The sequence below is a fragment of the Cricetulus griseus genome, chromosome 7 (assembly GCF_003668045.3).
Source record: "Cricetulus griseus strain 17A/GY chromosome 7, alternate assembly CriGri-PICRH-1.0, whole genome shotgun sequence".
NCBI lineage: Eukaryota > Metazoa > Chordata > Mammalia > Rodentia > Cricetidae > Cricetulus > Cricetulus griseus.
The window spans coordinates 90,158,594-90,177,218 of NC_048600.1; the positions used below are offsets into that span (position 1 = coordinate 90,158,594).

The window sequence follows — 18,625 nt, forward strand, 5'->3', positions numbered from 1 at the left end:
CTTGAATAGTTATTTTTACCAAGAAAAGATATGTAGATGATAAATAAACTCATGAAAAGACACCCAACATCCACAGCAAACAGGGAAACGTAAGCAAAGGCACAATGGGCTGTCATTATGCATCTTATACAATGTCTCAAACTTAAGATTAGACTAAACACTGGTGAGGATGAGGTGAACTGGGCTCCTGTGGGAAATGGTACAAGCTGAAGAACAGCCTGGTGTTTCTTGCCACCATGCCCCAGCTGTCCTCCTCAGGCTTGTATCAGAGCAAAGGAAGTCAGTGTCCGTGAAACTGACTCTTGTGGCAGCTTCGAGTGTAACGGCCCCAGCCTGGGAACTATCCAAAGTGCAACAGCAGATAAGAGGCTGAGATATTTCTGTCCTATTCCAATAATGGGATGCTTCTCGGCAAAACCAGAAGAGGTCCATGAGTACCTATAGCTGACTGTATGCAAGGACATGCAAACAGTGAAAGCCAGATTCTCCCATCTCGAGAGAAAGAGCACATGTTCTCTTTATAACTCTATTTATAGAAAGCTCCAGAAAATGCAAACCCATGGTAACAAAAAAGCAGAGCAGAAGTTGGCTGGAACTGGGCAGGAGAGAAATTTCAAAGGTCACAAAGGGACCATTTTATAGTATCTTGGCTATAAGCCACAGTGTCACAGATGTATGTCACACATCTATGTGACCATTTACCAAGCTGTTATACTATTGCACTGGGCTGCCGAGATAGTTTACTGGGTAAAAGTACTTGCTGCTCAAACCTGAAGATTTGAGTTCAAGCCCCAGAACCCATAGTGGAAGGAGGGGATAGACTGCCTGAAGTTGTTCTCCGATCTCCACAAGTGTGCTGTGGTGCACACACCCCAACTCACACATGAACAACACACACACACACACACACACACACACACACACACACACAAAATAAATAATAAAATAAATTGTAGCCATTTGCACTTATTTCATGTCAATTCCACCTCATTACAGCAGTTTTTTTTTTTTTTCTTTAAGCATGTGTATATCCCATAGTTTCCTTCACTTGGGAAAGACCAAGAACAACTTGGGGATTGTTCCTCTCCTTTCTTTCCATTACTCCCACCGAGCCATTTAGGTTATGTCCAGTCTTTCCCTGTAGAATGGGCTGTGATGCATCTCTTTACAAGATCAGTCCTTAAGAGTGGAAACACCCCTTCAAGGCTTCTATTCATTTGTGACCTTGAAAGATGATCTGAAATGGCGCCATTTCTCTCACATATCCTCACCTGGCCCGTCAGAAAGGAAAGCAGTTAGCTCCTCAGTGTGGAAGAGGTGTCTCTCCTATAGAGAGTCCTGCTTGCACTCAATTCTTGGCTTCCAAAGTTTCTTTGGCAAGAGGAAAGTCTTGAGCCAGCTGTGGATAGTCAGGACACCACTTCTACTCTATCTGAGAGCCTAAGGGCAGGGCGAAGAGGACACCATCATTAACGAAGAGGAAGGGGTGTCCGCAGTTAGTCACCAAGGTGTACTGCACTTTAAGGAAGGCCACTGGATCCTTCCATTTCTCCCTTCTCCGTATTCACTGAGCACCGAGTAATGTTCTCTGTCCTGGGGGCACAGAAGGATGGCTCAGGACAGCTCTTTCAGTCGAGGAGATCACAGTTCCCGAGTGGGAGACCGAGAAGCACGCAGTGAATAGAACAGCAAGGGACCGAGCGCTATGTTGGGGAGTGCAGGGAACACAAAGGAAATAAGAATCGCAGAGGAGGGGCAGGCCAGGGAGTTTTCTGCCAATGGCCATTTGGGTGTGTCATGAGCTGAATATTGGTGTCTCCCGACTACTGCTCATATATGAAATTGGGCTCCCAATATGATGGTCTTAAGAGGTGAGCACTTTTAGGTAGTTAGTTCTGGTGGAGAGGGCCCCACAAATGGTACCCTTGTGAAAAGCGATAGCTTGCTCTCCCTGCTGGGTGAGGTGAGGGGACAATGGCCTTCCACAAGCTGGATCCTCACCAGACAATGGGTCTATGGATCCTCCATCTTGAAATCCCCATCCTCTGGAACTGTGAGAAATTGTTTAACCCCTGTGTTAATTTGTTATAGTAGCTGAAAAATGAGACACAAAGGCTTTGACATTGAGCTAAAATTCACATAATAGAAAATGAATCATTTCTAAATGAGTGTATAATTCTTTCCTATTTAGTACATTCTATTATCCCTAAAGGAAACCCAGTGCCCATTAAGTACTTGTTCCTTACAGGTGGGTTTTAAAATGAGATACTTCACAGGCAGGCTTGGAAAGAAGACTCTGGAGTGAAGGCGGATAGTGAGGCGTCTGACAGGATGAGATGGGGTGGAGAGTGGGATGATGGCAGTGGAGGCCTTATATGCCCGGCTCTTTCATGAAGAGCAAGGCTGGAGGGTGGATCTGGGACCCACTTGACGAAGCTCATCTCTGAGCTTTCAGCTTCCATATAAATTCACTCTGGTCAGGGGTCTAGTGTGGACCTAACGTCTGCCCAAATAGTGAGGGCTGAGAGAGTGGGGAGCTCTACACAGCCCAAGAAGCTAAGGCAAACAGGTTCAAAGGAACAGAACACAGAGTGGCTTTGAGATGTGGCCCTGGCAAAAGAATCAGGCCTGGCACCGGAGACCAGACACTTCTGCTTAGAAACTCAATGAGCCAATGGCAGCTACTGCTCTATGGGGGGACCCTGCCAATTTGAACACAGTGTTTAATCTTATATTATTTCTGGTCTGTAGGAGAAAGCAATTCCAATGAAAAGGATCAATGTGTATGTTGAGCAGGTGTTAGCATACACTTTGGGATTAGCTCTGGTTGTCCAAGACTCCTCCTGACTAAATTCTCACTGATGTGGGATGCTGTCAACATGTTTTATTAACATTGGCTAATAAAGAAGCTGATTTGGTCAATGGGAAGGCAGAATAGAGCCAGGTGGGAAATCCAAACAGAGATACAGAGAGAAAGAAGGCGGTGTGAAGGGAGACACTATGTAGCCATTACCGGTAAGCCACAGTCACATGGTAATACACAGATTAGTAAGAAAGGGCTAATTTAATTGTGAGAGCTAGTCAGTAATATACCTGAGACATTGGCCAAACAATTACAATTAATATGAAGCCTCTGAGTGTTTGTTCAGGAACTGGCAGGCAGGAGCGAAACCTCTGTTCACACAGCACCATCTTTAGGAGTTCAGCTGGGCCTGCTCACAAAAGGTCATCGTGGCTGGGCTTGCCAACAGCTGTTGTTTCCTCATAGAAGGAGGGGTAAGGGAGTGTTGTGGGACCCTCACAGGAGCATCCAGCTACCCCTCCCAACCAGTTGGATGCAATTTTGTCCTAATTGCTCATGGTCTTGGGGCACAGTGGGAGGAGTGGCTGGAGTACATAGGCAGGGGAGGTGTGAGGAGGTGTCATTCTGCGTGCTGGGGGCAGATCTGGCAGCATGGCTGCTTTATGGTCACCCACACCCCTGCTCATAACCTCTCACTCCTTGCTCTGTAAATGAGCCCAGAAGTCCTTGCCTCCCCAGAGTGAGCCCTCAGTGGAATCCTACCTGGATTTGACTGTGGAGTACAGAAGGAGGGGTAGACTTTGTTTCTGTCTCTCCCAGGGAAGGAATTTTAGCATCACTTGTCATGCAGCTTTCAGTAGCCAACAAAACCAAGGATGAATCTGGAAAGAGCAATAGTGGTGTCTGTGACATGGGGAATGACTCAAACAGGCAAAGTGATGTCGCATGGGGCGGGGGTAGGATGTTTGCAGAGGAAGTTTTGGCATGGTGGTCTGTCCTTGTAGGGCTTGTGGGGGCAGTGGCAGGCCACTTGGGTGGGGGATGTGTGTGTGTGTGTGTGTGAAATCCTGGATGACAGTCTTCTTCTGGGTCACTGTTTCTCAACCTGTGTGGTCTTTATCCCCTTAGGGGTCAAATGACCCATTCACAGGGGTTCAAAGGGGTCACCTAAGACCATCAGAAAACAGATATTTACATTATGATCCATAACAGTAGCAAAATCACAGTTATGAAGTAGCAAGGAAATGATTTTTGTGGCTGGGGTCACCACGACATGGAGAACTGTATTGAAGGTCCAAAGCATTAGGAAGGTGATTGTAACGGAGTGTCACATCTGTGTGATAGGTAGGATCCTGGGATTATGGAGATACTTTGAGAACAACTCAATGTCTAGAGCAGTCAGGCCCTGGGAGTGGCACATCATGGGCAGAGGTACCTGTAAGAGCTGCAGAGCAGCCTGGTTGCTGTTACGGATAGCAAGAGGACAGGCAGAGGTGGCTGTCCACAGGGAGATGGTGTGTTTGCAGAAGGAATCACAATAAAACCACATGTGGCCAGCTTTCTCCACATTAGCCTCTGAACTGGCAGGAAAATTGGGTAAAAGAGGATGAAGTGGAGGTTTTGGCTACTGCTTCTCAAGACTGGGGGGCCAAAGGGTAAAAAGAACAGAGATCATATCTGTATTATCTGTATGAATGAGTCCTTCCTGGAACCCTCGGGAAGAGGAGGTGACAGGAGATACCCCTCATGTCCAGTCTTTGGTACAGAGAAAGGGAAAAAAAATCCAAGATCAAGCATGTAGTCAGGGTCTTAAAGGCGGCTTGGTGTAAGAGGACCATGGTCATCAGAGAATGACCAGAGCTGGAGCTGTGGGAGTTAGGAAAAGAGCTCCACAAGCAATGGCTGGTTTGTGAGGCAGTGGGATGAGAGGAGGCCTGGATCACTTTGGATGAAGTAAACAATATAACCACACACCCACCTTTGACACAGCTATGAAGCCTGAGGTTAACACAAGGACAACCAATGGGCCGGCTCATAGAAGCCATTAGAGATGCTTGGTCATTAGCAGCAGATGTCACCATGAATACCAGGACCAGAGGACAATAGGCGGGACATGTGGCGCTACTGAGGGAACTAGGTTGGAAGCAATGCATGATGCCCAGGTCACAGGCCTGAGGGGACAGTGTTCACCACAGACTTACGGAGGAACTGGACCCCGAAAGACCTGAGTGGCTGGGAGCTTTAGCATCTTTGCTGAGCCCTTTTGTGGGGCAGGATCTTTATGAGTAGGAACGACTTTGGCTACCTTAAGTGACTTAGACTAGTATGTCTGTAGGTGGGAGAGAAAAGTGGAGGAGCTAAAAGTCTCTCTGGGTTACTTGAAGGTACATGTCAAGAATTGCAAGGAGGCCAAGTTAAGAAAACAAAAGCAAAAAAAATGGACAGAAAAGCCAAATTCTATGCCAAGGAGCATCTGAAGACTTCAAAGTTGTTGAGTGCAGCTTGCAGAAGGTGTCCAAGAGAGGAAAGACAGGTAGAGTGACCAATCCTGTCCCGGGGCTGGGCAGTTATCCCATCAGACTAAGCAGTTTCTCCTGCAGAGGCTATAGTAGAGGCAGATACTGCTGAGCCAGGGGCTCCGAGTAGCCAGGTGTAGTGGATGGAGAGGCACTGGTTGGGGCTATTGCTACAGCTCTAACCTGCCCCAGGAACCAGCCTGAGCAGCAGGGGCAGCAGGGACCAGCAATGGGGCCTCATTCCCCTTTGGCTCTGGGCAGGGCCAAGAAGCATGAGTTTGCCCCAATGAATTCATGGTGGCAGGAGTGTGTGTGAAGACTCCATGGAAGAGCTCCAGGATACAGAAGTGGAATTTTTTTTTTTTTTCTGTTTCTGGAGACAGGGTTTCTCTGTGTAACAGCCCTGGCCATCCTGGAGCTCACTTTGTAGAAGTCCAGGCTGGACTCAAACTCACAGAGATCTGCCTGCCTCTGTATCTTGAGTGCTGGGATTAAAGGTGTGCGCTGCCACTGCCCAGCCAGAAGTGGAATCTTTTCATGTCAATAATCTTTAGCTGTGAATTTCTGAGCTCTGACACTTGCTAAGAGCACATGACAAGTGGGCTTTCAGAGTGCTTCCTCAAGGTTGTCTGTGTAGCCTTACAATTCTTTATGGATGAGGTTCAGGACTTTGGGTTATGCTCCTGCCTAAAAAAAAAGTAAGTCCTGTTATACAGGTATAATGCTAACTCTTGAGGGTTTTGCAGATTTGAAAACTCACTGGAGAGGCATGGGAGTCTACCAGGAGGAGTAAGCCTGGGGACTTCATTCACAAAGGTGCAAAGGCCAGGTGGTGTTGCAGTGGGATTCTTGGGTGCTTTATGGTTCTGGAAGGTGTAAGTGATTGTCCCCCACCCCAGGTGACTCGGAGAAGCCTGCAACATCTTGGGCGTGCAAATGCTAACTCGTGAAGACGAGTATCTTCTGAGAGTGGAATAGATCCTTCCAGAAGTCATAAGGGTGTTAAGAATTCCAGTGCTTGGAGTGGGTGATCTCCCAAGGAGAGAGATTTATTCATTCATTCATTCATTCATTTATTTGGTAAGAGGGCACCTTTAAAATTTTTTATTTTTTATTTTTTTTAAAGATTTCATTTATTTATTATGTATACACATTCTGCTTCCATGTATATCTGCACACCAGAAAAGGGCACCAGATCTCATAACTGATGGTTGTGAGCCACCATGTGGTTGCTGGGAATTGAACTCAGGACCTCTGGAAGAGCAGTCAGTGCTCTTAACCACTGGGCCATCTCTCCAGTCCCCAATTTTTTATTTTTATGAAAAGCTTTATTTTATGTGTATGAATGCCTTACCTGCATGCTTGTACATCACCACGCACATGCAGGGGGCATGGGATCCCCTGGAACGAGTTACAGACAGCTGTTAGCTGCTGGGAACTGAACCTGGGTCCCCTGCAAGAGCAGCCAGTGCTCTTAACTGTTGAGCTATCACTCCAGCACCTCCATAGGAACTTTTGGCCCTGGCTGCCTCTAAAACAACAAATGTTATCGCTGTCGCTGCTGGATGCATAAATGATCGGCCCCCCGTTGCTGAAGACACTGCCATGCTTTGTTTGCCCAACTTGGAAAAAAAAAAATCTAGGACTGGGCAGGAAGTGTCACCTCCCTGTGGGCTCACTCCTGTAGGACCAGAAATTGCTACTAGGGTTGCTGGACAGAATTAAGGCCCAAATTCCTACTCAGCTGTGGATTCTGCTTGCTTCATACTGAAAGTGCCAGGCAAGAGGCACGAGCCAGTGGGATAGTGGCTCAACTAGTTATGGACAGAACCAACTTTCTGACTGGACCTGAGGCCTGATCCACAGTGGGTAATTTGCATCTGGTACAGGGAATTGAGACAAAGCCCGTGACCGGGGAAGGCATAGGCTCCAGTGGAGAAGCCAATGCTATCGCTTGGTTTAGTGATGTGAGGTGTTGTTTCCAATCACAGGTTATTACTGTAATCTGGGTCCAAGTGGATACCTTTCTGTTTTCATCCTCTTCCTCACATTGGGTTTCCTTCTCCAAAATACAAGACTCACCAACAGCTACATTCTAGAGACAGGGGCTACCGAGAGGGCCCCAGGCTTTTATTTAACTTCCTTTGAGGCTCGGGATCCCTTGGGGAGACTGTGGAAATAATGTAAGGACAAGAGTGGTCTGTCTAGGGTAGTGGTTCTCAACCTTCCTAATTCAGCAACCCTCATATTGTGGTGATCCCCAACCACAAAATTATTTCCATTGCTACTTCATAACTATAATTCTGCGACTGTTATGAACTGTAACGTGAAAGGGTTCACAAACGGGTCCTGACCCCAGGTTGAGAATCACTGATCTAGGGCTGTCTTCTAAGCCATGCTGTTGCCATCTTCAGTTCTTCTGGGCCTCATCACAAACGATCATCACAGCTGGGCCTGTTGACTGTTGGCGTTTCCTCATAGACGGGAGGGTTCCAGAGGGTCATGGGACTTCTCCTAACCAGTTGTGTACAAGTCTGCCCTAATTACACAGGGCCTAAGGGACAAGCTAAAGTACACAGGCTGGGAAGAACTAGGGGAAAGGGCTCCATCTATGTAATCCCAGAGGACTCACTATTCATGCTGGGTGTAGACCGTCCAGTGTGGCTGCTTTAGGGTCACGCCTGCTCCTGCCATAACCCCTGACCCACTGCTTTGTAGGCAAGTCTAATAAACTCATTGGCTCCCCAGCGTCAACTTTGGGAGGAATCGTTCCTCAGTTTGTTGTTGAGATCACAGGAAGGAGGAGTAGACATTGTTGTCTTGTTCAGGGAAGGAATTTCATCGTGTCTTGCTCTTCAATAATGTCAGGTCATAGGTTGTTCAGGAAGCTAAATTAGGCTGCTACGTGCAGGGTGCCAAAGAGGTTAGACAGGCAGGAAGGCATGCCCACAACAGCTGCCACAGTCAGGCAGTGTGGACCAGCTCCAGTGAGACATGACATGGAGAAGCGAATGGAGAGGATGGTGGGCTTATTTATTCTAGGGTAAAAAATATAAAATGTCACCTTCACGTTTAACCCTATTGGCACTGGGTTAAAAGCAGGTACCAACCATATTGGTGTGCTCCTAAAGATGTAAGAAATTTCTGCAAAAGTTTGGGTCTTTGAAAATATCCAAAACAAATGGGTTAAGATAAGTGATCATTTGCTAAAAGCCCCATCTCTCAAAGGAGACAAATGGAAAACCACAGAGATGTCAGGGCAAGTTATCAAAGGACCATGTGGGGAGGAAAGAAAGTCTTCCAGCATCGTGGGAATTCTAAGCAGGAAGTTAAAGCTTCAGCACCGGTCTTTTTAGGTTCTTAAGTCTTCTGAGAGCATAGAAAAGAGCTTTGCACACTGAGTGGCTCCTGCTGAGCTGGGAACCTGTAGCCAAGGAGAAGAATCCTGTTAGTTGCAGCTGGGCCGCACAATCTGTCCTCTGGAGTCTTGTTTTTCTCCTGGCTTTTACACTAAGGAAAATGTCCCGATGGCAGACATTTTCAGTGAGCTTCCAGCAACGGACTTGCTACTTCTAGTCATCTCTTGCTATGAGACCAGGGTACCCTGGGCCAAGCTCAGTGCCTTTTGTGAGGAAAGGGTTGAGCAAGTGGCAACAGCAGCCTTCAGAGGGCTCACCTTCAGAAAGGCACCATTGCAGTTACTTGGATAGTCTTGGTGCTGGCCAGGAAGGCTACGAAAGTGGGTGCAAGAGGCTGGAGAGAAGTTGCACTCTGAATTAGTGAGCTAAGCATTTTTGACTTCACTGCAGTCCACCAGTGCAGTCCACCAGTACTCATAGGTGAATGTAACTCACAGATGGGGCCTCTCAACAAGCACTTGGATAATGGCTTGCCTTTTAATAATAAGGCTATAAAATTCTAAACGATTACTTTTAAGCAAAATTGGTGATTTTTATTTCCCTCATTTCTCTTTTTGTTTTTCGAGGCAGAGTTTCTCTGTGGCTTTGGAGACCGACTGGAACTAGCTCTTGTAGACCAGGCTGCTCTCGAACTCACAGAGATCCGCCTGCCTTTGCCTCACGAGTGCTGGGATTAAAGGTGTGTGCCACCACCGCCCGGCTTCCTAATTTCTTCATCAGGCAGCTAGAGTTAAAAGATTTTGTAAAACTGTTAAGATTTGACATCAGAGCCGTCAAGAGCTAGGGATATAGCTCAGTGGTAGAACACTTGCATGCACAAAACCCTGGCTTCCACCCCCAGTGCAGGGAAAACAAGCCCTCAAGACTCAAGCCCCTTTACCACCCACTCAGTGACTGAGCAAAGCCCCACTTGTGTTTCCTATCTAAGAAATGGAAAGGCTACCCACAGAAGGCGTTGGTTGTTATTTGTGTTTACATGGGAGTGTGCACGCACAGCAGCACACAGTGGGTTGTAAGGTTACGATCCCCAGGGAAGAAGTCGTGTTGGTCAGGAGGGAGTGGCTGCAGTGCTGAGGAAGGGAGAACGGATGTGTCAGATAAAGGACAGAGCAAAGTGCCAGCTGCTGTGGGGGCAGGGCTTCGCTCTGGTTGGTCTTGCAGCTATATAACTGGTACACTGAAGTCCATCAGTACGCTTTACAAGGCTGAATTTATTTACATGGATTGCACACATTATACTGTTAGTTTGTTGATTTTTGTCGTACTGGGACTCAAAGCCAAGGCCTCCTGCATGCTCAGCGAGCGCGCTACTGTTGAGCTGTAGGCGGCCCTGATTAGTGTTATTGTAAAAAGAGACAAAAACATGTGTAAGAACATCTGGTTCAAGGGCTGGGAAATGAGGTATTTCTATTTCTGAAGAATCAAGTTTAAATAGTCATTTAAGGAGGTGAGGACATAATGTTTCTGACTAAAATACAGTTTTAGATTTTTGTCATAATCTCTGACGTTTTATGATAAAGATACGCCTTCATGTATGTCTGTACCACATATATGCTGGGAATTGAACCTGGCTCCTATGGAAGAGCAGCCAGTGCTCTTGACTTCTCCAGTCTCTCTTTCCTTCATTCTTGAGCTCAAACACCACCCAACTGTTCATTCAAAGGCTTGGGGCATCTTGAGAAGTCCTTTGCCAGCAGTGACATCATAATCCCAGAAGGGTGCAAGGTTATCTCACCAGTACAGATAACCACAGGCATGGCTATTTTAGATAATTAATTTATTAAATTATATAACAAAGTTTTTTCTATACAGTCAGAAAATGCACATTTAGATGAGAACAAAAATTAAGTACAAATACAATAATATTGGTTCCAAGAAGCTATTTTAAAAGCAAAAAATTAGAAAGTGCATTTGGAAAAGAATAGATTAAAAAAAATCAGTATTGGCATTTTTCATGAGGAATATAGTCTTCCATCAGAATAGTGTGATCAGAACTGATTCTGCTCCCATCTCTAAGAGCTACTAGGGTGTGATGCAAGTATTTTGGTACAATTTTAGATCAGATACCAAAAAAGAGACGGGGGGGGGGGAGGTAGGGAGGGAGGGAAGAAGGGAGGGGGGAGACACAGAGAGATATCCTTAAGACCCCAGCTTCTCGCCCAGACACCATGCTTAGACCCTGCTTCTTGTCCCCAGGTCCCTGAGAAGGGGATGTCTGGGCACACACAGGAATGAGCAAGCCGAGTTTGGGATCCCACTGGGAATTTAACATCTTTTTGGAAGACTCTACTGTACAAGGAGAATGGAGCACACACAGTCATTTGAGTAGGTTTGTTTTCTGTCACATTTGCCACAAATGACCAGGGCACAGCCATTAATCCCAACAACTTAATATTACAAGTTCGAAAACTCAGTGAATTTCCAAAAACCTTATCTAGTTAAGGACAGGAGGTAAAGCCATAAAGGTCATACCCGTTCTTACGAGCCACTCCCTTGGGTTCCAATCATCAGCAATGAGACAGGGCAGTAATGGTGGTGGTGAAGGCCAAGGTCCCTCAACTCTGGGTCCCAGGTCACAGCATCAGGACCAGTGAGCATCTCCCCTCACCCAGCATGGAAAGTGCTCAAGGTGTCTGGTTCTAGGTACCAAGCACCCTCATGGTAGCTCTTTCCTCACTTGTCTCCACTCTCAGAAGATCCCACATTTGATTTGAGTACCAGAAGGAAGGAAAAAGACATTCTCAATAAAAGTAAACTTGGTACCAAGGAGAAGGGAAAAATAAAAGGTGACAAATGCAGGTGGCAGAGAATCCTTCGGCATCATTAAAGTCCAAGACTTCCAAGGGCAGACAATCCATACTTTTGGATCTCAGTAAAACTTATTGAGTATCTTTACTAAGTCACTGGTACACAGTAAGACAGAATTGCAGAGTTTTACTCTTGGGGCCAGGCATGGTGGTATGTCTCAGATAGCAGTCCAAGGTTCTCAAGAGGCTGAGGCAGGAGGTCAAGGCCAGGCAGGCTACATAGTGCGATACTCTCAAGACAAACACACACTCTAAATTTTCTGCTGTTTCCATTTTTCATATCTTTTAGTGAAGTGGGAAGTTTTGAATGGTTACTAAAAATATTTTTTAAAAGGTATTCTCAAAAATGATGCCATAGGAACAAATCTTTCCTAAGAAGCAACATTGCATTGGGATCACAAATCAAAAAACCTGACCTGAGGCTCTGACCAGAAATTCTTAACTGCCAGCTCCCGAGCCTGAAAACTGGGCATGTACGGACAGCTCAAAGGGGAGGAGCGAAGATCACGTGAAAAAAGTGAAATGTCATAAAACTGAAGTTCTAATCTGCAACCACAGGGTCCTGTAACGGGTGGGACTGGAAGGGTAGGTAGGCCCAGCCCTCCCTCTGGGGCAACACAGGGGAAGTCAGCAAACTCCGACAGACCCCAGCATGTACAGCGAGGATTCTCAGCATCCTTGGAAGAACTGGTTTAATTTCAAAAAGAAAACAGGCAACATAATTCTATTCCCTCATCTGAGCACAGCTTCCTGGGGTGGCCCACCTGCCACCTGGCACCAGGCCCTGTCCTAGCTTATTCTCCCCTACCAGCTTTAGTGGACAAACCAAATAATCAAACCAGTAGAAAAGACTGGCAATATATTTAAATAAATAACTTTATTTAGTATACTTCAGGCTTTATATATGCCCACTATATAACAACCAAAGTCCCATAAAGTCTAGCTGAGGCACAACCACCAATCGAGGCCCTTTGAAAAAAATCAAAGATAATAAAGTGGTCAGGGAAGAGAAGTTCTGTTCTCCCAAAGAGAATTTAACAAACAAAATTCCCTGATTCTTTAAGGTCCACAGTGGGAAATTTAAATTCCTTTTAAGGGCATGCCCAGTCAACAAGCTGATTAACCCATATTTAGAAAAATAAACCCCATAATTAAGAAAAATATATCGAATGCCTTTCATACCCAGAATGTACTAACACTTCAACACCAGAAGACAAACCTCTCAGTCAGTCCCAGACCGATGTCAGTCTATCCATGAGCATTAAGTGTATCAAGTCCGCCCAGCGGCACCATCCCCACACCATGAGGTGGTGAAGAGCTCCACCCTAACACCCTCTCATTGCCTGTGGTGCCAGAGGATGTGCCAGCGGGGACTAGCAGCCATCTCTCTCGGTGAGCAAAAACGCTGGATGTCTTTAAAATATCTGTTAGCTCAGTAAGACAAATTATCAAATTCAGATGCTAAGAAATGGCTAACCTAGAAAAGCACTTAATCTCTGTCACTGTCCATAGCAATAAATAGGTGGAAAGGAGTCACAGGCACCTTCAATGGTGGGACCATGGCTTGGGGGTGTAGAGCCTAACAGATGAGGAATGATAGGTCCTCACAGGGCAGAGTTCCTTCGAATCAGGCTACAGTAATAAAGCCTTTGATCCAGGATGAAGAGCACTGTCATATGGAATGACATGGAGAGCCACCCTTCAGTGTCTTCTCACATGTGGCTCGTGAGCAGATCTCACTGAGAGCCACAGTCCCCTCCCTCAGTTCCTAATATTAATCTTCACAGGATGAGGGACCACTGAGGGCAATGACAGACACTGGCTGTTTGTCTGTCCAGTGGTAATGTGATTTTACCACGTAGAAGCATATACTAACCCAATGGGAGAACTAATGAGCAATGTCCAGCTCCTCAGTGCAAGATCTGCATTCTTGACGTTTCCAGCCGCACAGCTGACCTAGTGCTCACAACTGAAACAGAAAAGACACACCCTTTCTACAGAGCTTTCCATTTCAGACAACCTCACATGTGATGAAGCTGGTCTATCAGCATCTGACAAAATTGTCGCAAAATGGAATTTTTCTTGACTACCAAGAATTAGGGACACAGAGGAGAATCTAGATCACCGAGTATCAGCAAAGGACAGCTGACTTCTCATCACAAGTGTTAAATAAAAGGACAAGAATTATTTTTATTCACACCCAATCTCGTGGCTGAAAGCAAAGCCATCTTTGGATGTGGAGAGCCTGGTACTGTGAGGAGTCCAGCTATGAGGCCTGCTGGTCATCAGGCTTCACCAGTCACTGAAGCCCAGGTTCTCGGCCTCTGCTTGCTTACCTCCTAGGGAGACACAAGCGACTGAAAACCTTTTGTTGTTTTTAAAATTAAAAAACAGAGTAATGTGTATTAGAAAAGATAGCACAGGAAAACTGTGGCTTCAGCTCAGTCTGACCAGGTCCGAGTCATGGGTGCAGTTTAGAATTCATCTGGCTACCAGGCTCATAGCCAGGGCAGTTTTCTCCTTCCTCATTTCCCCACTCCAGATCAGGGCATGAAGGCGGTGGGCAGAGTCCTGGGGCTGTCCTTTCAGTGGAACGCATACAGCAGCAACAGAATGGTACAGATGCCGATGACCCCTCCAAGGATGAGCGAGTCCCGTCGCTTCCTAAGGTTGATCCTTTGTATCAGGCTGTTTACAGCAGGAAAACGGTCTTTGGGAAACCTTGTTAAGGTCATACTTGAGAGAAGTCTCTTTAATGGAAAGTCGCAGGAATCACAAGCAGCCATCATGGGGAAGAGAAGAGCAGCCCGCAATCCCAAACTGGGGCAAACTCAACTCACCCAGGCTGCAAAGTGCACAAGCAAGAACAATGGAAAGAAGAGAATCAGTGGAGAAAATAAGGACAGTGCCAGAGTCCACCAGGGCTTCTGGGTTGGCTCTGCAGTTCCCCTTTCTGTCCTGTGCCCTCCCCTCAGAGACAGGAGTTCTGAAGAAAACCCGACCCTCTCTGCCCCAGGAAGGAATCCTTGGACTCAGGCAGTTAGGCACTAGTGAATTATTTAAAATTTTAGGTTTATTTTGCAGTGGTCAGCACTCTGTAGCAGGAAAACAGGCTAATGGGGGGGGGGAGAATTAGGAATTTTCATTTTTGGGCTTTGATAACCCAAAAAAGCACTTCAAGTTACTAACACACTCCCTGCATGTGGTGACCAAAGTGGTTGCACTGTTCCATATTGCTGGCACAACACCCCCTTTTTGTTGGTAAAGTCATTACATCAAGTTCACAAAGACCAATGACCACACCTCTCGTTGAGAAATGTCTATGTACTTCCCCTATGACTCTTACAGGAACACATTTACTTGTGTATGTAAGATTCTATATATTGTATGATCATGGCTCTAAAATATCTTCAATGTCTAGAGTACATACTATTGGCATTAGTATATTTCTGAATGGGAAAAAAAGGGGACAAGTGATAGAGAAACATTTAAAAGTCAGAAACAAAACACACATCAAAGTGACAAAACATTTTATAAAGTAAGAACTTCCCACAGAGAAAAACCCTTCACTTTTCTTGTTCAGTGCAGGGGGCTGGAGAGAGATGGTCAGAGTTATGAGTGCTGGCTGATCTGCCAGAAGACTCAAGTTCTGTTTCCACAACCCACAACGGGCAGTTTACAACCACCTGTAACTCCAGCTAAACCTTCTTTTGGCCTCTGTGAGAGTGCACGTGAAAAAAAAAAACAAAAAAAAACCATAAAATTGTGGCATCAGAAAACCTTGACTGTGGTGGCTTTTTGCTTGTTTATCTCTGAGAACTTATTCCTCTCGTTTCTAATGACCCAGTTCAGGAGTGAGGCTGAACTCAAGTTCTGCAGGCAGAGGCAGTTAAGACTCAGGAGGTAAAACAGTCCTCCCCTTGGCCAGTGGCTTAGCTAGGAACAGGCACTGGTTTAGGCTGTTAGAAAGTTTGTTCTTTTCCTATGGCCTTCAAGCTGTGTCGTAGCCATCTGCAATCGTAAGGACAGAGGTAGGCTAACACAGAAAAAAAAGGACATCTGTGATGGGAGAAAAGGAGACACTCCCCTGGTCACACGGATACAATCAAACCCCGGTCCTCATGTTTGTGTGGCAGGCATTTTACCACTGAGCCATCTTCTGAGGCCCTGAGCACACGCTTTTGGAATGATGAGAGCTTTATCTGTAGTAGGCAATACAATGGGATTGGATACTGCTTCTTTAGTAGAACTTGGGGCTTAGAGGGCACACACATTCAGACAGAAGGCATAAAGCACAGTGACAACAAATCTGAATGGACAACTCAGTTTTAACTAGAATGTAAAATAACTCAACTATGCGGCTACCACTTCAAATTTTTATTTTATTTTAATTTTTGAGAGAAGGTCTCAATGTTGTAGCCCTGGCTGGCCTGGAACTTGCTTTGTAGACTAGGCTTGCCTGAACTCAGGGATCTGTGGGCCTCTTCCTCCCAAATACTGGGATTAAAAGGGAATTGTGCTACCACACCTAGTTTCTATTTTATTTTCAATGGTTATACAAAATACAAACACTTTTACATTAAGTTGTCTCTGCTCTTGTTGGTGACTAAGTTTATAGTTTATAGTAAATACAGTGTGTCAGCTTCTTCTGGGGCTGAGACCTAAGTATCACCTTAGTACCTGAGTCTGTGAGTTTGTACTAGCCTGGGTGTTATGTAATAGTTTCCTGTGAGATTGAAACATTCCATCATGCAGGGAAACTCCTTAAGCCAGGGAGTAAACAACTCAAAATAGCTTCAGGAAGTTCTGGAAACTGACTGGCATTTGCTGAAGTAAGCAGAACTAGCAAACAAAGAAGACTCTTAAAATCAGATCTACAAGAGGTTTAGACCAAAGCTACTTGGAAAGGACACTTTCCAACCTGTTGAGCAGCCTGTAGGTTGTGCAGTGTGCTCCAAGTTTCCTAGCTTTTGCGAGCTGTCACTCATGCTGGGCCTGGTGATGAAGCTATCTATGAGTTATTCCTGCTCCTGTAAATAACCTATTTCTGTAAATAACAATAAAACTCATTGGTTCACTAAGTTGGACTCTGGTGGTATCTATACTTTGGTCTGTAGTAGTCTCCATATATGGGGTAAGTAGATGAGTGTGTTTCATCACCCCAGAAATGACTCACTGTGCACTGACCTTTTATGTGAGTCCTTGAGATTCAAACTTACACTGGGCGAGAGAGAGAAACATTACCTGAGGAGAGGGGGCAGGGTATGATTTGATTTCACAGAGATGTATGAAAAATGCACTGGTGGCTGGGGAGATGACTCAATAGACAACACTGCTAGCTGTACGAGCATGAGGAACTGAGTTTGAATACCTAGGAATCAGATAAAATAGCAATGCATAGTGAAGCATCTGTAATCCTGGTGCTCCTGTGGGGAAATGGGATATATATATATATATTGGATCTAGGCCAGGCCACTTTTCTGAGCCTAATTCTTTATCTGCAAAGTTAATAAGTTCTTAGTTTTTTCCCTTTAATGGGAACGACAAAATGAGATATGAGTAGAAGAGTACTGTACAGCACTGTATGAACTGAGTGATTTGGGATTATGGTTTTTGTACTAGACTAATAAGAAAATTGATAAAGGACTAGAAAATGCCAAACAATATCCTTTTTCAGGGGGCAACAGATTATCAGGATAAAAGTGTTGATATCCTGGCATTATGCTGAACCTGCCCCAACAACAGGCAGGGTACGAAACCAGCCTTCAGACAGATACTCAGTCAGCTCAAAGGGCCCTCTGTTGCATGGCTACATCATGCATGCCTAAGGACTCTGTACACAGAAACCATGCAAGCTGGGGCCACTCAGAGCTGGGCCAGTAGCTCCAGGACTCCAGTTTCAACCACCCCAACTGCAGAGCCTCACTCTAAACTTGCTTCCTTTCCCAATAAACTCCACACAGGTTTGTTGAGTTGTGTGGTTTGTATTCCCTGCCTGAAGCTGCAGCAAGCAGTAACAAAAAGTACCCTTAAATTACTGTGGACCAGATGACACCCAACTTTTGAGAATCTTAGGTCCTTCTTCACATCCACCCGAGAACCCTCCTACCCCCTTCTTCCAAGCAATCCTATTTTGAGTTCGGAAGCTAAAAGTTTAAAAACTAACAAGCAGAAACTCTTCTCTGAACTTGGGCTTGTGCAGTCACCATCTTCTATGAGAACTCACACCCCCCACCACCACCACCACACACACAGGGTCCCCTCCCTTTCAGGTGCCTATGACTGACTTTTGTCCTCCAAAGTGGCAAATTAGAAAACACAGTGTTGGGGTGGTTGACAACAACACATGCAGGGAGTACTAACTTGGACCCAGAGCTTTTAAAGACAAAAAAAAAAAAAAAAAAAAAAAAAAGTCAATCATTTTACAAATCTAAATCTTTAGTGTTAAATCTCTGGAGTGCTGTCTCCTAGAAATGGTGCTAAATGTAGGTTTACCACAAAGTAGGAAGTCCTCACATGATGTAATTGCTAAGGGGCTCTCCAGCTACCATAATACTGGTGACCTGCATCCCTACCCCCATAAAACAGGAAAACAAACAAACAAACAAAAAAAAACAAAACAAAAGAAAAAAACAAACCCACAACAACAACAAAAACCCCTTCATCCCACCAACAGATTTCAAAAAGGATACTGGCCAGAGTGTTCATTTTGCTGTGAATTGACTTGAGCATTCCTCTCTGTGAAGTCATATTTTCTTTTGTTGCCATAGCAATACTTCAAGTGGGGGGAAAAGAGACAATTGAGTTGGCACTGGAGAATTACCTTGCTCAGTTCATCACATTTCTAAAAGTGCAGTGAGCAACTAATCCCAGAATGACCAGGCAAGAAATGGGTACAAATCAGTGCCCAGCTACCTTGCCATTGTCTTTTCTGACTTAACCCACCGTTATCCAATGAAGTCTTTTTGTTATGGGTCATCTTGTATTTTCTTCAAAGTAACTAATGAAATGAGACATTAAAAGACAACTCATATATTACAAAGCTGCTTCTAGTGGCTTTAAAAAGGACCAACCATTAAA

At 45.3% G+C, this 18,625-nt stretch overlaps 1 protein-coding gene across 1 annotated transcript in view; it reads right to left on the bottom strand.

Annotated features, from left to right (window-relative positions):
* Nucleotides 1–12,403: 12,403 nt before the first annotated feature.
* Nucleotides 12,404–18,625, bottom strand: part of Gosr1 (golgi SNAP receptor complex member 1) — a 31,860-nt gene continuing 25,638 nt past the window's right edge. Inside the window, 2 exon segments of the mRNA NM_001246745.1 lie at nucleotides 12,404–14,255; nucleotides 18,238–18,320. Coding sequence (NP_001233674.1) covers nucleotides 14,131–14,255; nucleotides 18,238–18,320 — 208 coding nt within the window. The 3' untranslated portion in view covers nucleotides 12,404–14,130.